General features: G+C 38.8%; 1 protein-coding gene across 3 annotated transcripts in view; it reads right to left on the bottom strand.

The window, feature by feature from the left end:
• Window positions 1–23,368, bottom strand: part of mob2a (MOB kinase activator 2a) — an 87,044-nt gene that overhangs the window by 9,004 nt on the left and 54,672 nt on the right. For 2 of the 3 annotated variants that reach the window (XM_061822991.1, XM_061822990.1), the window contains exon 2: window positions 2,166–2,326. In XM_061822991.1, coding sequence (XP_061678975.1) covers window positions 2,166–2,326 — 161 coding nt within the window. Of the gene's footprint in view, window positions 1–2,165; window positions 2,327–15,879; window positions 16,066–23,368 lie in introns of those variants that run through there. The other variant, XM_061822989.1, reaches the window with a different exon arrangement.

Below are 23,368 nucleotides of genomic sequence, written 5' to 3'. Positions count from 1 at the left end.
TGCAGTATTAGTTAGTAATTAAAGACATCCACAAACCAAGTTTTATTGATCTCAGCATTTAAGTTTCAATGGTGTATGCAATTCAATATTTTTAAACAAAATAAAGAAAAATGTCAAAAGATGGAAAATTCTTTTTGCCCAAAGTTCAACAGCAAGGAGGCCCAAAGTAGCGCGATCAGATTGACTTGTTTTACTCGTATGTTCCCAGAAAAAGAATGTTTGCATTCAAAAAAACATTGATTACTCATATTCAAACACATGCTGTGTTCTTATTAAAAGATGCAACTTTTAGGTTAACCACTGGTGACCTGTTCAACTATTGGTCTTAAATGGGTAGTGTTACTTTTGAAAGGCCCACTCATCTCATACCAGTGTGGGAAAACCTGTTCAGGGTATTCATGTAACTGCTGTGCAACATGACTCACTTTCATTTAGCCATAGTGTGTTGGTTACCAACATATGGCCATTGAAATTCTATAAATAAATACTGTTCCAACCCAACAAACATATTGGGAAATTTTCAGAGAACTAAGCAATAAATGTAAATAAAGTAAATTCTGAGTAAGACAGTAATGAAACTACAGTAAATAATGACTAGAAAACAACTTTTATAACTTCCTGTAGATAAAATATGTTCCAACATCTCATTTGTTTCCTTTTTCCCCCTCCCCGTTATGCAGTACTTTACTGAAAACCTTAGAAAAACAGCGAGAGAGAACCCAAATAAAGTCTATAGGAGGATCAATCTTGCACAGCTTGTTTGCAACACTGTGCTTACACAATGAGAAATTACCATAAAGACAAGTGTAAATTTAAGAAAAAGGGTAAACAGGACTGACAGTAAGGGATAGTGTTTAAAGGCACAGTGTGCCGTGTTGATGGGAACGGGCTAAATACTGTGCCATGTCTGGATTGTGTTAAGGTTTGGCTCTGCGGTTGCTGCATCGCCAGCAGCTTCTGTTGGCTGACATTTTCACTTTCCACCAGTCTTCATTTTCAGGAAAACCAGTCTTGTTTTTTTACCAGGCATTAGTAAGCTATTTTATGCAGCAATGTCAAGTGTTCCGGTTCGGCTGTATTTTGTTAACGCCGGAGTAAAATGCAGTTGGCCAGTAAGCAAGCGGTCAGTAGGTATCACGCACGCTTGACTCGTATATAAAGTGGCTTGTGGAGTCTTTTCCTTTACTGTCCACGAACTGACAAATTTTAAAGCTTACTTTTTTTTTTTCAAGTTAAGTTTTTAAGAACTTTTCTTCATCTTAGCCAACACATGTCTTTATGATAAAGAATGTTGGCAAAATAATATAAAGACTGAAATTATCAGAAGTTCAAACCTTTAAGTTCACTCAAGTTTCCAGTTTGCGCAATGGTGCCCATGAAATGGCACTTATGGCTGTGTGATATTTCAGTTTCTTTATTAATACACTTGCAAATACTTCAAAATTCAGTTTTTTTCCTGTCAATATGGGGTGATATGTGTCCATTAAGGAAAAAATACATTTTAAATGATTTTAGCAAATGGCTGCAATATAACAAAGAGGCCTTTACTGCTTGCTTCTATTTTAGCACGTTAGCAACCTACTATTGTGAACACATGAGCTCTGTGTGGCATCTAGGCCAGTGATTCCCAAACAGTGTGCCAGGGTACATTAGTGTGCCGTGAGCGCTCTTCAGGTGTGCCGAGCGCTCTTCAGGTGTGCCGTGGGAATTTATCCAATTTTATGTAATTGTTAAAAAAAAAAAAAGTTTATTCCAAGAAATAATGTATCTTTATTCATCTATTTATGCCAGTGAGGCACAATGACAGACAGAACAAAAAAAGTTCTCTTCTATTAAATGGCAGGAAGTACATTAATCGAACCATTTTTGGTGACATTTACTGTTGTTGGTGTGCCGTGGGATTTTTCAATTGTAAAATATGTGCCTTGGCTCTATAAAGGTTGGAAATCACTGATCTAGGCAGTGCTGGATAGACATGATGGTGGAGTGCATGGAATAGACTGCTTGTAGGAGAGTGGAAAAATCACACATTTTGGAACAATTCTAATCTAATCAGATTTTTTTTTCTTATGCTAACATTGATTGGCGACTGACTGACCAATTGGCAATCTCAAAGATCTGATCGAGACAACCATTGTATTAAAACACCAACCACCATCACTTACTGTTGCTGGCTAGCCATTCATAGAGATCTATCTCTCGGGGCAGCACCACAAGTTCCTTGAGGTCAAAATCCACCACTCGGATCTTTGTGAACTCCGGTTCTAGGTATTGCTTCTTCTCTTCTGCTGGAGGCTTTTTTCCATTTGGTTTTGTCTTTGACTTCCTGTCAGGGAGAAGCAGAGGAAGTGTGAGGATATTGGACTTTATGTAGATAAAAACTGTGAATGAATGCATGGAAATATGCAATCTCACACTGTGGAATACAATAATTAAGGTAATAACTTTGTGGTTTTGAGCCTCCAATAACATATACAGTAATGCAAGAAAAAAATACAGTTGAAAGATTACATTATGCAAAATGGCCAAGAATCACCAAATACTTGATTGAAGTTCAAAATTTAATTGGGGAATATAATGTCAATGGAAAAAAAGTCTCAAGTTCAGACATGGATTTAGAAAATTATAGGGAACCTATAAACAGTTTTGAATTGCTTATAGCAGTTGACAGATCCCCAGGCTTAAATACGTGAGGGATGACATTTTGCAACAGTAGATTCAGACCCACCGCCATAGACTAAACAAATAGCTGTCTGTACATAACCTTTCACTCTGACCTTTAACCTATTGTCATTTCTGAAGCCACAAACAGTCATCCCCAGCGCCTAGTACTTCCATTGCTGGTTGTTGCATGGAGATGTCACATCTCACTTCCTGTACTTCCTGAGCTACAACATACCAGAATTGTCCTCCTACTCTGCAGCAGTGCTAACAGTGAAATCTGGGGTCAAAGGTTAAAAGACGATGCTTGAGTGAGACAGAAGTAGACTTGTCTCCGGCAGCTTCTATGAAATGTTGACAAATAGGGACACCTGCAACATCGAATGGTCCAAAAAGTATTTTAAAAAAGCGTAGTATGCAGACATGTAAATCACCAAATGCATGAAAAATTGCATCACTGGTATCACTGCAGCTGATCGTGCAATGTGACTATTGCACACACGTACATCACAATGATGTTTAAACAATACATTGTGCTAGCCTTGTAGCTTGCTCAATGAAGTAATGCTGCAACCGTCAAACCTTTATTTGGCCTCTCCTTTGCTTCTGGAACCTTGTCACATGCTCAGATCACCTGAGAGTTTACAGTTGGCCGTTTCTCCTTTTGGACACATGCAAGTTCTTTTAATAGCACTTATGATACAGGATCATGGATTTTATTTTTTTCTGCAGCCACTCTCACTTTCACTCACGTGGTGCACTAAAGTACTGCAGTACTGACAGAAACAAAGAGGGAGGGCATTACAACCAAAATAGACATTTAGACAGAAGGACATAAGTCGCAGTGGAATGAGGGACGATGTAGTGAAACTAATGAGGAGGGGAATCCAATTGCCATGCACACAGCTGATGTCCATGGGAACTGATAAATAAAACATGACAGTTTTTAAGAACACAAGGTCTTTTGGCAAAAGTAGGTTAGTGCTCCTTAACGAAAGCATTGCCCTTCTTTCCATACTGGTAAACAAGGAACCCATGTGAACAAGTAAATGCATGCTGTGAAAACAACTACTTGCTAGTTTGGTAATAATTCATCTCGAGATGTTAATATCTACTTAGGACATCGCATTTTTGCTTGTGCAAGTCAAAAAAAGAAAAGAAAAAAGCAAATAAAAGCAGAAGACACCTTTAGGGATTTACCATTTTTATTACTCCCTGCCCTTCCATCTTAGTTTTTTTTTGTTGTTGAATGAATGAAGGTCTTTATCCCACCTCAGTCCTCACATGACAAACCCCTCCTTGTTCTGGTTCAGGCTTGGTTCTCATTCCTGCCCCACCCCCCCATTTTGTCTGCATCTCCTGGTCAGTACTGACAATCTTACCCTTAAACTTCACTCACCCCCTTTTAAAGGTCCCATATTTTGGCTATTGAGACCTCCATGGAGTGAATCTCTATTTTCGATTTACTATAAAAGTGTCAATTTAATGAAAAAAAAAAAACTTGCTTTTGTCACTCAAGTGTCCAGACAAGGGCCCTAGTTACATTTGTTTGAACCAGTGTTGAATGTCTATATTTGTCCAAGACCACCCCCTTTCCTCTGATTGGTTTCCTCCGTGAAGAAGACCCACTTATGAGAGCATGTGTTTGTTATGCTGACAGAGCTGGTTTGGGAGCGGACAGGGAAGGCTAGTTATGTAGCTAGCTCTTTGCTAATTACGTAGATTGGCACCAGAAATTTGAATAACCTGATTTCAGGTCTCAGCAGAAACTTGACTATTTGAATTCATACTTCAAATGTTTATTGAGGCACCATAGAGACAATATTACATCTCAAATACAACAAAAAAAGTTGGTTTGGCAAAAAATGTCGCCTTTAAATAATAGCTGTTAAATATTCCTGCTTCTTTTTCACCCCTAAATATACAAAATAAGAGAAATAATTCGGTGGTTCCAGGTTTCAATATGTGAACGAGCTTAAAAGCAGAGTGTTTTACCCACGGATACCATCAGTCTCACAATGTGCAAGGCTTTGCTAATTAGTCACTCAGAAATATTTGGCTCCGAAGAAGTTTGTTCTTTTGTCATCCCCCTCCTCTGTTTTCCTTTAGAAAACATTCACAAAGCTATTTTCTGCCTCCTATTTAATTATTTTTTCCACACAAATACATCCTCCCCATCTAGAGCACATTTCTGTTATCAGAGGAGGTGAATTTCTGGGGCTATTAGTTTATTTTAGGATAAATAAAACCTCAGTACCAGAATTCCTCCCCTCATACATACATCTCTGCCTTTGCTCAACACACAACTGGGCTGTTCTTAGTAAGGCCAGTCCTTGCCATAAAAGGCAGCAGATGCCAATTTTGTCTCACCAGATTAAGGCGAGCCACAAGACCAACACCAACACTCCGCACTAGGGAAAATGATTGCCACAACCTGTCTAGCACCAAAAGGGACCGGTCAAATCTCACAAATCCAGAAAACCTAGTTAGACCTGTATGGGAAATGCACAAGAGCCATTCAAAGATCATATCTGCAAATTACACTGGTTATTTATTTTTTTTTAAGAAAAGGTGGAGAAGGAAGCAGACTTGCTGGTGTCTGTAATTTAAATAAAAAAAAAAAAAAAAAAAAGAAATAGCGTTGTATAGCCAGGTGACATACATCTCATTGCAGAGAGAGGCTGGATGGCTGACCTGGCAACTTCAACTCCATTCACTACATTGCCCCCTTTCACTTTCACCTGCAGCAGCACAACCCCCTGGGTGTTCAATGGGTCACTCAAGATGCACAGGTAATATTGGTAGATCGCATGACATCGCGTGACAAATAAATAAATAAAAAACAACTACATTGTCTTGTGAAAGTATTTGGCCCCCTTCAACTTTTCGTTACATGTCAGGCTTCAAACAAAGAAAATGTTCATTTTTTTGTCAAGAATCAACAACAAGTGGGACACAATCATTAAGTGGAACAAAGTTTATTGGATATTTTTAAAACTTAAAAACCTGAAAAGTGGGGCATGCAATATTATTCAGCCCTCTTGCATTAATACTTTGTAGCGCCAGCTTTTGCTGCAATTAAAGCTGCAAGTCATTTGGGGTATGTCTCTATCAGTTTTGCACATTGAGAGACTGAAATTCTTACCCATTCTTCCTTGCAAAACAGCTCAAGCTCAGTGAGGTTGGCTGGAGAGCGTTCCTGAAGAGCAGTTTTCAGCTCTCCCCACAGATTATCTGTTAGATTCAGGTCTGGACTTTGACTTGGCCATTCTAACACCTGGATACGTTTATTTGTGAACCATTCCATTGTAGATTTGGCTTTATGTTTTGTTTGTTTTGTTTCCTGTTGGAAGATAAATCTCCATCCCAGTCTCAAGTCTTTTGCAGACTCCAACAGGTTTTCTTCCAGAGTGGTCCTGCATTTGGCTCCATTCATCCCCCCATCAATTCTAACCATCTTCCCTGTCCCTGCTGAAGAAAAGGAGGCCCAAACCATGAGGCTGCCACCACCATGGTTGACAGTGGGCATGGTGTGCTCAGGGTGATGAGCTGCGCTGCTTTTAAGCCAAACATATCGTTTTGCATTGTGGCCAAAAAGTTCGATTTTGATTTCATCTGACCAGAGCGCCTTCTTGCACGTTTGGTCTGTCTCGCAGGTGGCTTGTGACAAATTTTAAAATGAGATATCTTTGAGAAATAGCTCTTTTCTTCCCACTCTTTCATAAAGGCCAGATTTGTGGAGTGTACGACTTGATTGTTGTCCTATGGACAGACCCTCCCACGTCAGCTGTAGATCTCTACAGTTCATCCAGAGTGATCATGGACCTCTTGGCTGTATCTCTGATCAGTCTTGTCATTGTTCAAGGTGAAAGTTTAGAAGGTCGGCCGGGTCTTGGAAGATTTGCAGTGGTCTGATCCTCCTTCCATTTCAATATGATTGCTTCCACAGTGCCCCTTGAGATGTTTAAAGCTTGTGAAATATTTTTGTATCCAAATCCAGCTTTAAACTTCTCCATAATAGTATCTTAGACCTGCTTGGTGTGTTCCTTGGTCTTCATGATGCTCTCTGCACATCAAACAGAACCCAGAGTCTATCACAGAGCAGGTGCATTTATATGGAGACTTGATTACACACAGGTGGAGCCTATTTATCATCATCAGTCAACATTGGATCATTCAGAGATCCTCACTGAACATCTGGAGTGAGTTTGCGGCACTGAAAGTAAACTGGCTGGATAAAATGGCAGCCCCACTTTCCAGTTTTTTATTTGTTAAAAAAGTATGAAATATCCAATAATTTTTTTTCTTTTGCGTCCCATTTGTTGTTGATTCTTGACAAAAAAAATGAACATTTTATATCTTTATGGTTGAAGCCTGAAATGTGGCGAAAAGTTGAAAAGTTCATTGGGGCCGAATACTTTCACATGGCACTGTATCATCCATTAGGTCACTTGATTGCTAAACAAATCTATGACATTGAATTTTTCTGACTCTTAGGTCACACATATGCGCAAACAGTGCTAAAACTTAACAGCGGCTGTGCAAATGGCGCCAAGTATGTCAGGACTAAAACGCTTGTCAGTGAGTTAAATTTTTAGTTCTCTCCGTGTTTTCTCTTAAACTAAAGAAACACGATAAAAATGACTGGACCTGGACCACGTAAGAAGAGAAAAAGTACCACTGTTATACGGAATGCAAGGATGAGTATTTTACCGTTTCATCCTAACTGATGGATATGTGCATGAGGCTGATTGTAAGCAGCTACTATCCGGACTGTATGCATCCCTGTCTTAGTCACTTCAGTACATGTCATTAGAGTAAACTCGGGTAATGACAAAAAAATTACATTGTTCATTATGTTGTGTTGTGCAAGATTGTCACATGCAGTGATGAACGTTAATTTTTATGTCATGTAAAAAATGTACATCACATATTTTAAGCAATAAAACATCTGAAAAAACTTTCACACCTTATTTTGGCACAGAGTACAAAAAACACATGACCGTTGTGCATAAACACTGAAAAGGTAAAAAGTGTATGTAAAACTACATTTATTATTCATATTTAGTCTATGATTGGGCATCAAGAACTAATTGAAACCAGGACTATCATTATAGTTCTCCTGAAATGGTTCAAATTTTAAAAATTCTGTTCCTGGCTTCAATGGCTAGTCGTCCAGCCGCAAAGAAGTGGCAAACAACAAAGAAAAAATGGCATAGACCCAAACACAGAATGCTCACAATGATGTCCTTGTGGCCAATGGCGGCTGGAGCAAACCACAGTATGTCTTAATTTTGTTAAACGTAATGACCAGTCTCTTGGGAATAACAGGTAAACACTTGGAATAAGATTACATGGTGCCAGGGCTTTCAGGATATGTAGCATCTGAGACGGTCCGAGCCTTAGCCTACACTGCGTGGAGCTTCAGTGAACTCAGCTCGTCGTCAACTGGGTCAGTGAAACAATAAAATACATCTATGTCAACAATGAGAGCGGTATATTGTAAATGGCTGCTTGCCCTTTGGCACTAATGGTTTTTAACAGTTTATTTTTGTCTTCAGACTAACGTAACCACCGATGACAAAAGAAAAAACAATTGAAACTTGATAGCACTTGGTTTCAGCCATAAAAAAAATAATGGTATTTAAAAACCATTTAAGCAACACCATTATTTCCCCATAATTTTGAGATTGTACAGAGAAAGCTGCATCTGGCTATGAGTGTGGACAGAATTAATGGCAACAAAGAAATTGAGGCCAGTATTTTGACAGTAATCGGTCATCAGCAACATACAATTTATGGGAAAAAAAATCCTGCTTCCTTTTTGAAATATGACCTATGACGGGAACTATTTAATTTTTGGAATCGTGGAGATAACTTTGAACGAGTCCTCATACAAAAATAACTTTCCCCAAGACTGATCATATATTATTTGTATCTCATCATTCCTCTCCCTCCCCCAAATGGCCAAATGGTTAGATTGAATTTGTTGAACGTGTCAAGCAAATATATACAGTAATTGTGATTCCAAGTACACACACTCAGACAGGCACACAATTATTGCTTAGTATATACGGCCCTCAACCCCCCTTCCCTACAAATTCTCACAACAGCCGTGTTAGGCTTCTTTATACTGCCGTGTGCAGCAACCGCACTGACGTCACTGCAAGTCTCACGCGTATAGTTTGCCTTTACACTCTATACTCTGACACAACCCTCGCACTCAGCTTTGAAAATGTACTGCACTATTTCTCCACATCAGAGGTGTCGACAGGATGTTATTGGCTAGGACTTCACCTAAATGACCAGATGATACGTTTAACTATGCTGATCGAGAAAACGGCGCCGTAGGTGCTATGTGGAGCTCGGAAGAACGGTGAATACGTCATCACATAATGTGACTAAATGGGGCAATAATGACAGATGAGCACTGCTGTTCTCCTCGCACAGCAACTTGTTTTTTTGACGTGCGTGCGGCAGCCTACACACACACGCTACACAGATGTGCTGCGCTGGGCAATATGTAAGTCACCTGATGCAATGTAGACGTTGTCGGCCACGTGACCACAGGAGTATAACGTGGCCTTTACACATTAAAAGCTGCGTTACAAAAGACCAGGTGAAATAACTACAACAACAGACTCCTTTATATTATAACTACAGCAACAGACTCCTAAAAGGTCCTCATAACAAGCTTTCTTTGCACAACCACCCAGCAAATGTGCAGCAGCAAAGGAACATTCATTCATCGTAAACAGAGTCTATAACTTTGAACGAAGAATTTTTAAACCCCATATAACAGCCCGTCTGTATATGCTGCTGTGTACATGACCAGCTTTTCCAACTAAGAGAACCTGGTTCCAATTAAACCGGCAGTCACTTCAGGCCACATTACAGAGCAATCATGGAAAATTAACTAAAGTGCATCCTCTCAAACGTCTTTACACACACAGATGGTTCAAAAAAAATATTCAGAGTATTCTGACATTTTTTTCTATGGGTACTGTATTTAATTATGCGACATCCATCCATTTTCTGAGCCGCTGATCCTCACAAGAGTTACGGAAGTGCTGGAGTCCATTTCAGCTAATATTGGGCAGAAGGGGGGGGAAGCTACACCCTGTGCTAGCCAATTGCAGGCCACATAGAAAACAACCACTAGCACTCACAATCACACCTACGGTGAATTTAGTCTCTGATTTATGGAAGATTTTAGGATGTGGGAGGAAACCAGAGTGCCTGGAGAAAACCCATGCAAACTGCAAACAGGCAGGTCTGGGATTTGAATCCCGGTCCTCAGAACTATGAGCATGACACTAAGCAGTTGACCAATGTGTCCCCCCTTTATGCAGTACCTATAGATGTAAATATTTCAGATTTATTTTTCCACTTGTTCAGAAACATGACTAAGATCTTTTACATGTATTTACTGTGATTTGAAACAATTCGACCATGGAATCTGCACATTGCAACCAATACCATTTCCATCGCTTGTGGTATTAAGCCAAATATTAACAAATCCTGACACCACTAATTCAAACAACTCACATTTGAAAATGTGAATATGAAAAAAGTTTAGAATTCCAGATTTCATCACATGCTATTTACATTTAGATGCATTAAACTCAGGACAGAGCACCTTTTGTTTGAATCCAACCACTTTTCAAGTAAGCAAACGTATCGGAATGTGACTGATGGTGTTTCTAGTTGCTCAGGTGTTGACTTTTAGATTTATTGCTCAAACATTACATATAGTCCTTGTTTTTAGCTTTCCACTGTGATAACTGCAATTGCTGTGAAGCAAACATGAAGACGAAAAGCTGTCTATGGGAGAAAAGCAAACCATTATGAAGCTGAGAGGAGGGAAAATCAAAGCTATTGCACAAACATTAGGCATAGCCACTATAACAATTTGTAATGTCCTGAAAAAGAAACCTCTGGTGCACAAAGCAATAGACAAACAGGTCATCCAAGGGTATCAACAGCAGTTGATGACAAAAACATTGTGATATTACTGACAACTTTCACAGGGCAGGGGTGAACGTATCACAATCCACAGTTCGAAGACAAAAAGAAACATATAGGTCATACCACAAAATGAAAAGCAGCAAAAAAGAAATCAGAAGACAAGATTGTATTTTGCAAAGAGGTACAGAGTCACCCAATAAATTGGAGCAAAATTTTAGGGACTGATGAGATCACGATTAACCACTAACATAGTGATGGTAAGGCCGAAGTATGGCAAAAGAAAAGCTCTACTTATGATAAAAAAAAACCCTCAACTTGATCTGTCGAATATAGTGGCATTAATATCACGGTCTGTGCTTGAATGGCTACTTCTGGAACAGGCTCACTAGTCTTTACTGATGTAAATCATGATCACAGCAGAAGAATGACTTCTGAAGTCTACAAAACTATTTTGTCTGCAAATGTACAGAAAAATGCATCCTAACTAATTGGTGGAAGTTTCATCATCCAACAAGCCAATGATGCTAAAAGTCGCAATCACAACAAAGAACTATCAGGGTAAAAAAAGTGGAAGAAATTATAGGCTGGCTAAGTCAAATCACCGGCTCTTAACCCAATAGAACATGCATTTGACCTCCTGAAAAGAAGACCAAAGGGAAAAATCCCCAGAAACAAATGAACTGAAAGAGGCTGCAATTAAGGGGCTGGAAATGCATTTGAATAAATTATGTAAGAGTCTGGTGAAGTCAATGAGTCATGGGCTTGATACAGTTATTACAAGTAAGGGTTATGCCTTCAAATCTTAAAAGTTATTCCTTTTAGGTTAATTTAATGGCTGTTCCAAAACCTTTGCTAATCTGATACACAAAATGCTCTGTCATGAGTTGTTTAACATCTAGATGTATTGTAATATCTCAAATATAATGCACATTCTCCCTCCAAAAATGGTCAAAAGTCAAGAGGGCACATTTTACAAACATATAGGAGAAAATAGAAAAAAAATTCCCAATAAAAATGTTTTGAACCATCTAAAGTTGATGAAAAGCCGTATACTTTCATTTCAAGATGCCACCACCCCCTAAAGATACAAAAACTATATTTTTGTTGTAATATACCACTGAGGTTACAGTGATGTGAAAAAGTATTGTTAAATTCAGATTTTTTTTTTTGCACGTATCACACCCAAAAGTTTCAAATCAAACCAGTTTTTAATATTACTCACAGACAATCCAATCCAATCCAAGGAAATACAAAATGCAGTTTCTAATTAATGATTTTATTTACCACGAGAGGAAAAATTACAAATGGAGAAAACTGGAAACAGTGGCAAACCCTCCCAGGAGTGGATGATAATATAGATCTATTCAGTGGTATTAAAATCTGTTTGATGATTTGAAACCTTTGTGATAGATGTGCCGAAAAAACTAACATGTTTTTCACAGCACTATGTAAAAAAGATGAAGCAGACACCTTCATTCAAATATGACAGGGGTACATATGACCTCATATATGTATAATGGTGCTCATAAGTTTACATACCCAAGTAGAATTTGTGAAATATATTTTCTAATACTGATAACTGAACAACAACGATAGTGAAATTCTTTATGGTTTTGTTTTGTTTAATAATGTTTGTCTTGAAATGTTTGACCATTTAATTGGAATCAGATTAAAATAAAATTAAACGTGTTTCACGTACTACATGTTTTCTTTCAAAAATTTTACGCAACTTACATATTCTGCCAGGGTAATCATTAGTACAATTCTATGTTTTCTAATTTACTAAATAAAATTACGACTGTGCATTTCAAAATAAGAAAAAATACATGTATTAAGAATACTTTTGGAGAGGACTGTCGCGCTAATATTCCGAGCCATGTATAATAGTCACCACCTGAGACACCTATGTACAGCATCCTGTTTGTCTTTAATAATGTTGTACCAATATTTAGGAGGGGAGGGGATCAAGCATACATGACCCAATCTTAAAATTGTCTTTCAACTTCTATTGTCCATCAAGAAATTAATCAAATGAAATATATGAAGGTGTTTGCATCATCTTCATTTATGCACGCTTCACTGATTTTTTTTTCATTATGCTAAATCATCAACAAGTATTTATTAGGAATTAACCTTTTCATGTAAGGAGAGTAGTGTTAGTTAGGGGGATCCAATTACGCCAAACCAGGATTCCAGCTCTATTTCAGGATCCAAATTTGATAGAAAAAAACCCTGTTCTCTTCCCTGAAACAACCACAGAGGATTGAGACCAGCCTGGTCTCTGCAAAGCAAAACCACAGCAGCCATTATGATGCTAAAAAGAGGAGACCACACTCAACAACTGTGTAAGGTACTGTTGCTCTGGTAAAGCTTCCACTAAAGTTTCTGTTAAGATTCACAAGCATCTTTTTCAGGATGACATCAGTTTTACTTCTGTGGGGATGAGATAAGAGGCATATGCAAACATAGAAAGCACAGCTGCCACCACTTAATCAAGAGCATCAGAGGGGGCGTCAGCAGCACTGTAAATCAGTACACGAGAATTGTCGCCAGGGAGCAGGCTGAAACGTGCCCATACTGTTCCAATTCAACCCCTTCTACTATCTCACCACCACGCTGCCTAAAGGCTTATTTTTTTTCTTTTTTTAACTCGCATGGGCGACAACCGTGCTGACGTCACTGTGGCCATCCCGCACGCAGTTGGCCTTTATGCTTGAGCAGAACTAACATCCTATTTTGAAAATGTGCCGTAGTTTGCCTCCAAGTCGGGGGTGTCGCTACAGTTGATATTGGGTAGGAGACCACAGGGTGGAGTTTCCTCTGCATTTTATGGCCGTTTGCGATTGTCGATTTTACCCTACAGAACAAGGATAAAAGCAACAACAATGGCTACTATGGAACAGTACCTTTGAGATGGATAGCTGTTTTGCATTTTTAAGATGGTGGTCTTTAGAAACCAGGGGTAAAGCAGAGTACGTCATCACTGTATGTGACTCAAGAATGACTAAATCAAGAGAGATCTCTGCAGCATTCTGAATGCAGCAACAATTTGTACCGTGTGCCCCTCAAGTGAGTGATGCACAGGGTCCGGGCGGCCCAATTAGTCGGTAAAGTGATGCAGAACGGGTGCTGTAGCTCATGCGGGTGTGGGAGTTTATACTCCAGCTCAATCCACGACCGCAGTGTCCTTCAGTTCTTCAAGTCAGAGGTGTTGCTACGGCTGGTATTGGCTCGGCGCCACCGTGTGGAGTTCCCTCAGCACATTTTGGTTATTTCTGGTAGCAGTTTTTACTTTCCATAACAAGGAACGAAATAAACACACTGGCAACCGTGGAAAAAAGAATGCTTGAACAAATGGACCTAAATAACGTGATGATACTTTTAACTATGCTGCAAAATCGATTGACAATGTGCAGCATAGATGGTATGTGAAGCATTGGTTACTATGTTATCACTGCATGTAACTAAAATGGGCCAATCACAAGATATAAGCTCTGTGGCTTTCCCCATGCAACAACTGTTTTTGACGGGTGCGCGGCAGGGTTATGCACAAGCTGCGCAGATGTGCTGCTCAGGGCAATGCGTAGGTCAAGTGATGCAATGAGAGTGTTGTCAACCGCATGAGTATAAACTGGCCTTAACGCCTTGTCCCCTTGTCATCCTGTGCTAAATCCCATTCAGTTGCTCATGGGTTTTCCGAATATGAAAGGGTCCCCCTGCCATTACTATAATGGAGCCTCATCAACATCACAACAATGTGTGAAAGGAAAAAAAAAAAACAAAAAAGGGGAGGGGTGCTTGCTGTGAGAGAAGATTGGAATTCTTGCTAAGCACTTAGCACAAGTAAGTTGTTTTGAGGATGTTTAGCTCAGACACTGTTACAGATATATCTGTCAAAGTGTTGCAACTATGAGTCGCAAAAGTTGACTAAAAAAGCGAATTTAAACCAGGAAACCATAAACATGCTTTTTGTATTCAGCATTAATATCTTCTTCAATCACCCACCCCCCAAAAACAGAGGAAATGGGAACAGAGGAGCTGTGAACAACAGCCCTAGACCCCCCCCCAAAAAAAAAATAAAAATACTATGCAACCTGATAAACTTTGAAAAAACAGTTCAGTTCTCTCTGAAGATGGAATATCATTTAACCGATCCAAAAGAACCTCTAAGCAGCAATATAATTCTTACGGACGTCTTCAACCTATTACTGGATTAGGTGTAACAGGAAGTGTCAAATTAAAGCAAAAAGCGCATCATTTAACATTTGTTCTGAGTTCTAAAAAAAAAAAAAAAAAAAAAAGCACAGAATCATCAAATAGAATCTTACACTGTATTGCTCCTTACAGATTCACAGTCAACAGGTTTAGAGATATGTGGCCTTTGCTCTTCTTATCCTCGGGTTGAAAACAGGAAATTTGACCAAATCATTAACAAGACAATCTTTCCCATAATGGAGCCCGCTCATTGTGACCGTACATCCTCTTTACATAACACACATCCACACAAAATACACATGGGTAAACTGGGCTACCAGTTGGAATTTGCTTTATTTGCATTTACACAGATTAATAGGAGTGTCTTGTTGTCTACGTCACTTCGATGAGTGACATTGGCATGGTGATATGGGTCATACATTCTTCGGAATCATTCTCGGTTTGACCTCAGATAATAAATTATTATTTTAGTTATCAATTGCCACACAAAATATAGGTCAGGAGAAGAAACGTAACTTTTGGTGTGTAAAACCAGGTTATGCGCCTTAATAAGACATAACACATTTTTAAGTCTTTTAAGTTGATTAACAAACGTTTAGAAGCAGCGATATTTTATGTTAATGGGTGACTCGTTAACTCGCATGTCTGAACAATTTTCAAACAATTTATTAATTAATTCATAAGAAAACATTAGCAACATATGCGCATATTACAACACGAGCAGAGAGTATCCTCTTTCTTGCCCCGTCTTGTTAGAGAAAAATTAGAGCATCGAGTTGAAGACTCGAGTCCTGAATAACTTCGGCAGCTGCTCGATGAGCCGAAGAGCAACACGCTAATACCTGTGTATTTAAAAACGCCGACGATTAAACATATACATGGTTCAACATACACTGACGTTAACATTGACATTAAGGTATAATCTGGCGCCTATTCTTGCAAAATCGCAAGAACGCAAGAAAGACTCCACAAGACCAACTGAAGTGCGGCGAAAGCAGCAACTTCTACATGAGACGAAACAACCACTGTTTTTACCTTAGCACCTTGCCGACGGCTTGAAGCACCATTTTGCAACTTAGTCCGTTTTTAGAGTTTCTCTGGGAGTGCATGTCCTTCTTATCCCCTGAGAAAGAGCAATAATCGCCGACCATAGCTCATGTCGGGAAGATAACAGCCAGGACACTCCGCAAGACGATTCTGGAGTTCACTGAAAATCTTTTGAAGTAAAGCCCGCCTCCTCGTATGACCTTCGACCAATCGGAGAAGAGCAAAGTGCTCGGAGGGGCGAGCGCTGGTGACGCCAAAGCCTGCCCACGTGGACGTTGCTCAAACTGGTATACGTAATGCAGCAACAGGTGGTAATGCTGCAAATGAAGATTACAATCCAACTCGGACACAATAATAGCTAAAAAAAAAAAAAAGTTGTCGCTGCATTTAATTCAAGAATATGTGTACACAAAGCGTAGGCCAATCGTAGACCTCTATGGCTTTGTTTTGAACATTTTGGGGTTTTCACTGCAGTAACACAAACGTAGACCTTGCAATATAATATATACGTCTGTATATGTGTACACGTTATGTGATTGCACATGGCAACTCTTAATTCACCGTGCCAGTGATATGTGAAGGGCTGTTGGCCCACTCAACTCATAAAATAACTAAGACAACCTTGCAGTGAGCAAGGACATAAATAACACTGAAAAGCACAGCTCCTAATAAGCACTTTCAAATGTTTTACTATCGGTTGTGTGTGAACTTGAGCTCAGTAACATGCATGCTAGGACTGAGGTGACATTCCTCCTGTGTGAAGTTCACCTGGCATCCCACCGTGACAGGATGATAGCAGTTGAGCACGTTCAAGCCTGTCAACACTAAAAAACCAGCGAGATAATAAAACAAAGCCCAAATCAGTGAAAATGCTTAATAAAAATGAATATTTATAGGTTTCAGTGCTTGTTTTGGGATGTTTGCCACATTATTTAGACTCATCTTACAAGTTTCCTTTTGTTTTCAAGTGTTTGAGTGACACGAAAATTTTCAAAAGTTCCATCCACCGTTACCCAACTTATTAAATTCTAAAAAGAGTATAAACTTCCCAACAACCCCTTGTCTTTTTAATTTGTAGCAATAATACACAACACTATTACAGAAATTTCAGAAAGTGTTCAAATATCTATCTTTTCAATGAGGTTGAAAGAAATTCAGAAATATACTCAAATTACAACTTGACTAATATGTGTCACACAAGCAAATTAACACACAAAAATGAGCTTTGGGTCTCAATGCAGACTAACTAAAACATGCACCTCTCTTCCAAATAATTACTTCTTTTAAACAACCTCTTGTGTTCCCCTGCTGTTTTTCCATGCCTATCCCTCTCATAGGATAGAGTTCTCAACAATTGCTTTGTCTTACTGTTTTCATTGTCTTCTCAGACAAAACCTGTGGCACAATTGTATAGCAGCAAGAATAAGTCAGGGAAATGTGGAGCCATACTGAGATGCACAAATTTGGAATCACAGATGCTATGAGCGCTCCATGTACGTGGGTGGTACAAGATAAAAGAGCATGCCGGATATGTCCGTAATGTTTGTAGAGATGTCAATTGAGCATAATTACTGTTGGACCCTCAGAGGTCACACTTGTTTGTATTTAAAAGTCCCCATTTGATCGAGTGAAACTATCTGGGGGGAAATCAAAGGGACAGTGGGCGGGATAGGCGCCTTGCTGCACAGTCATCCTGCAAGACTGGCTTACCAGATTGACGAGGGGTGGGGAGAGTTCCCTGCCTGGCGTAGTCCATAAAGAATAGACAAAACGAAGTTTTTTTTTTTAATTTTTTTTTCATTTTTTTACCAGTGCTCATGTTTGATTGTGTTAAAACTTTAAAATTCAATCAACACATCCAACATGACTACTGGGAGTTTTCGTGATCTCCCTGTGTCTATGTGGGTTTTCCCCGGGTACTCTGGTTTCCTCCCACATCCCAAAAGATGCGCGAAATGAAGTCTCTGAATTGCCCTGAGATGCGAGTGGTTGTTGCTCTGCTATTGACTGGTGACCAGTTCAGGGTGTACCTCGCCTTTTGCCTGAAGATAGCTGAGGTAGGCTTCCCGTTCCCGCGTAAGATGAATGAATGAATGAACATGGCTACTTGAGAAGCAACCATTTTGGAAGACTTTTACGTGACATTTAATATTTATTCCTGAATTCATTAAAATTGTATTTTTTTAATTCTATGATACTCAGAATCCCTCAAAGCCAAATTCAACTCATTCACTGCTGCATATTTTGTGTTGTGCACTACAGAGAACATGATCATACACATGCAAACTCAAACTTCCCTAATTAATAAAATGAGTCACTCATCACCAGGTCGGCATTGTAAACGAGAAGCTGTTCTCAATTGTCTTACTTGGGCAAAGGTTGAATATGTTTAATAAAGATCAGGAGAGTATAATTAAAAAAAAAAAATCAAGACAAAGTTGTAATTTATTTACACTATAATAGGTTTGTAATTAATATATCTACAGTATTTTGTTGTGGAAGCCGAGGTGTACAACAATGCATCACACTGACTGCTGTTTCTTATATTTTGGATGTATTATTTTCAAGTTAACATCCATCCATCCATTTTCTTAGCTGCTCATCCTCACAAGGGTCCCGGTGAGTGCTGGAGCCTATCCCAGCTGTCAATGGGCAGGAGGCAGGGTGCACCCTGAACTGGTTGCCAGACAATCGCAGGGCACATTGAGACAAACAGACTTACTCACAATCACACCCAGGGACAATTTAGAGTGTCCAATTAATGTTGCATGTTTTTGGGGATGTGGGAGGAAACTGAAGTGCTGGGAGAAAACCCACGCAGGCAGGGGGAGAACATGCAAACTCCACACTGGGAGGGTCGGGATTGAACCCGGTTCCTCAGAACTGTAAGGCCAACACAGCTGAGCCACAGTGCAGCCAGCAGTTAACATTTCATTGATTATTTGATAGTGCTACATCACTATAAACTACAACCAAAAAAACAACTTTTTTTTGTATATCCTTGATAATGAAATTATGTGATGATGTATGTATATTTAGATCAGGGTTTGAAATGTGTTGCACTTGTGTGTCTCAGAGATGAGAAATTCAAGAACTGCAATGTATTCTCAATGGTCTGCGCTTTCTTTAGTGAACCCTGTTCTCTTCAAGGTTTTGCTTTAAAAAAGTAATATACAGCCGCACCTGTACCACATCAGGTTTTGTTGGCTGCAGGCTAAAAAGGGAGGTGCTGACATGAATGGTACCATAGAACTACACAAACTGGACCCCTTTACAAAGTGTTACGCAACACGTGACGTAGATGGAAACTAATGACAACGTTCCATTGTGAGGCACTTTTTACCTTACTTTCCTAAGTCTAGACAAGACATGGCATCACACTATATTGCCACCTGATCTAACCAGAGCAGATGTGGTATATTGTATACTGTTTAATTGTATTTTGTTTTGTATACTGCTTACTCACATGCATGCTGATATAGAAAGAGATGTGCAGGAATGACTGAAAAGAGCAGACATAGCGAAAACAGAGAAACTGCTGTGCGAAACAAACTGGATTAAAACAGTCACATTGTCACAAGGTAAATAATATTTCAATAGCAAAATAAAGAAAAAAAAGGTGAATGTAAAGTGACTGACAGAATAAAAGGTTACAACACTTTTAATAATAGTTTTAATAGAAACTTACCGAAAAAGTAGCGCAGTGTTTACAAACATAATAAAGTGGTTTATGCAAATAGTAATTGGAATGCAAACAGATGAAGGCAGTGAGCTTTATTCTGTGAGACAGACCCTGATATCCCCAGTTTTAGATAAATACCTTAACACCATTTAGTACTGCCAGATCGCCGCTAAAAGGGTTAAAGCGCCCTGTTGCTCCCGTGTGTCGCCCAGGGAGTAGCAGCTGGTGATAGTATAACTTTGCTTAAATGGGAATAGTGAGAAATATGCCCTGGTACTGTTATATATATTATTGAAGTGTCACTGTCATGAAATCCATGATTTATTGTTATTAATTAATTATTTTGTTATTAATTGTTATTAATGGGAAAAAAAAGGCAGCCGGAAGCGACTCATCCGTTTTTCAACATGATTTTGACATACATGGCTTTTTGTCACTCCCGCCTTGAAAATCCTCTCGAGGGATTTGTTCTCGAGAAGAAGCAGGAAGTATCATTAGTAGCAGAAGTCCACTCAAGCGGTCTCGTCTGTTTATACTAGTTTTAGCTGCTGGAAGGTAGCTCTTTGTTCCCTTGTGTTACCCAAAATGCCGGTTCGTTGTATTGCTGGATATTGTTCGAACACTCGGGAGGACGGGTTCATTCTTCATACTTTTCAAAAAGACCCGGTTCATCGTGAAAAATGGATTGCCCAGGTACAAAGGACGAGAGCTTCGTCGGTTCCAAATGACAGGTAGGTGTGAATACAGCTACTAAAAAAATACTTTGGGGGGACGTAATACTCTAATAACGTAACAAAAGTCAGGGGTGCTAAATGTGCCAATGTACTCGTCGACGCCTTGCACGGCTTCAGACGAGGGGCACGGCTTCGGTCGGGTTGGCTCATATGTACTGTCTGGGAGTCTGTTGTTAGTTAGAAGTGATCCACATATGATCCAAATATGGCTCGAAACGAAACGACGGGATAATATAGCCTCGGTCACTTCACTCGATTGTGTCTGCGGCGGACGGCTTCGGCCGGGTCTGGCTCATATATACTGTCTGGGAATCCGTTGTTAGTTAGAAGTGATCCGCATATCATCTAAATATGACTCGAAATGATAGGGTAATATTGCCCCGGTCACTTCACTCGATTGTGAGGTGTTCTCTTCTTTGAAAAGAGCTTCTGTGTCCCATAGTAGGGGGCACAGCGTGTTTTCAATGGCGAATGTCGCGGTGTGACGCAATGAACAGATGATGAAGGCACTATGGCTACCACTTTGATGTTGAATGACACTTCCGCAACTTTGCGCATGGATGACACGCTCGCCGCTCATATTTATTTTTTCGTATGGACAGTGAAGTGAATAATGTGCTTTTCATTGCAATGTCTCTTTTAGAATGTTTATAGGCATGACACTTGATCTTTAATAGAGTAACTTCATGATACTAAATAAAATATAAACCACACAAATGGAAGAGACATTTTAAATGCTCAAAGATCTAATTGACAAATTTTCACAAGGGCAAAGCTATAATCCAAAAAGAAAAAAGTATATTATTGAACATGAGAACAAAATATAGAAAATTCAAAATAAATTGTACACGCAGGAATGAACTGAGAAAAAGGAATACTCAGTCTTGATGCAGTACAAAGTTTACAATTGTTTTGTTGGAATGTAAAAAATAGATGTTGAAAAAATTTTGGGTGTGTTTGTGTGTGTATATATATATATATATATATATATATATATATATATATATATATATATATATATATATATATATATATATATATACATAAACACACACACACACACACACACACACAAATATATAAAATACACTTGGTTACATTCAAAGATACGAAAGTTGAACTCTTAAGTTCCAAAGGCATCATTTAAATTACTCAAAAATAATCTTAAACATGGTTAAAATGAGAAATATCTGATTGATCAGGTCAAACGTTTCTAAAAGCCATATAGAATAGAGAATAGATTTGGAATTGAGAGGGCGATCAAATGGCTAATGTCCTAAAATAGGCTAATCTTTTCTGCTATTACTTAGTACTATTCTCTGTTGGTTTTCTTTATCCAATTCATTGCACCCTTCTAGTTCTTAATGTGTATCACACAAATAAAGTCTGTATTGTAAATGAGAACTGTTCTCAATTCTCAAGTGAAGAAATAATTAATGCAAAACAACAATTACCCTGCCCAAAATATTACAGTACAAGGAACACATACCACAGTGCAAAACAATCAGAAATTCAAATAATTACAGTGCTGACGTAAAACAGTTTAGGGGTATGTTGAAATTAATACCCAGTCTTGGAATGTTCACAACTTGGAGAGAACCTTGTGATTATCCACTGAAACAGGATAGAAAAACTGACAAAAACAACTAAAAAGCTGAGGCCATGTCTTATTTAGAATAAAGATCACGAGTGATTTAAAGCAGCAAGCCACCGATTGGCTAGCCCAGTCCATTCTCTACTAGGAGAAATGACTGGCTGGTTCGACAGGTTGGGTAAAAAAAGTGGTCAATCCACCTACTGGAAACACAAGACATATTGGTCCTAGGCCGTTAGCTGCAAAAGATGTGCCAAAGGACAAACTGACATCTCAGTAGCTGCCATCTCCAGCCACTCAAAAACATCCTGAGCATTTCTAGCCAACTATTTTAACAAAGTCAAAGTTTAACAAAACATTGACAAACTACATTAGCCATCCCTCCAAGGAGATGTTTAAACAACTTTCCATTCAGCTTAAAGCAGATGCAAACCACATACACTAAAAGAAACACTGTATAATTAAAAATATAAATATAATTTGTGTCGCCACTGGAGAAGTACAATATCCAACATAATCCTTAAGTTTTTAAAATGAGAGAACATATTGTATCCATGTACTGTAAAAGTAAAGTAAAGGGTATTTGGAAAGTCACATTTTTAATCAATAGGTGTGATTTTTTATTGACTAAAAATGTGTTCTGTATTATTACATCAGTTAATACAGAATATCAGTACATGCTGACTTTCCCAACACTCTGTAGAAGACCGCAGTCTACAGAAAGAGTTCATCATGTGTATGCATGTGCAAGTACTTCATTGTCAAAACAATACTGGCCTACAACAGCGTTCTTTTGTATTGCTTAAGATGTGACATTGACAGCACTTCTTCATAAAAGTGTGTATTTATCACATTACTGCTTTATAAGAAGAAACACACATACACATATTCCAACAATGAGTACTCAAAATATATTTTGGGAGACTCAAAAGAATAAACATTCTGACGGTCTCAATACAAAGTGATCTTGTCTATCAGCCGTCTGGCATGCATAGTATATACCGTTTGTTTCTGCACTAACAAATTTTTGAAAAATGCAAAGAAAATACTATAACACAGTTTCACCTTTCACAGAAATCGTGCTCACTAACAACAAACAAATGAAAATATTGCTTCTTTGTAAGAATAAGGGGAAAAAAAAAGCTAATTTCAACCAAACATGCTTCCCCCCATGGTTTCCCTTGAGACTGCATTCTGGGTGTGTGCAGTGTGTTTAGGCTAGATCTTTGCTAGAGAAAACAGTGCAGACAGAAAGTCTTTAGAGATCCTGGATTTTCTATGGGCCTGCAGAAAGGTCAACAAGGCATAAAACAAGTTTTGCCAGCGAACCCTGTCACAAGACTTTAATACCAAGTAAAAAATATACAAGCAGTACATTTTCTGATGTGGGATAATTCAAGGAAAATCACCTTATTCACAAAACATAAATATTGTGATTAAAAAGGAAGCATTCTGTAATGTTAAAAT

This window comes from Syngnathoides biaculeatus, chromosome 6 (genome assembly GCF_019802595.1).
Source record: "Syngnathoides biaculeatus isolate LvHL_M chromosome 6, ASM1980259v1, whole genome shotgun sequence".
Classification (NCBI taxonomy): domain Eukaryota; kingdom Metazoa; phylum Chordata; class Actinopteri; order Syngnathiformes; family Syngnathidae; genus Syngnathoides; species Syngnathoides biaculeatus.
The sequence above is the reverse complement of the archived record's forward strand: the minus strand, read 5'-3'. Positions and strand labels throughout refer to the sequence as shown.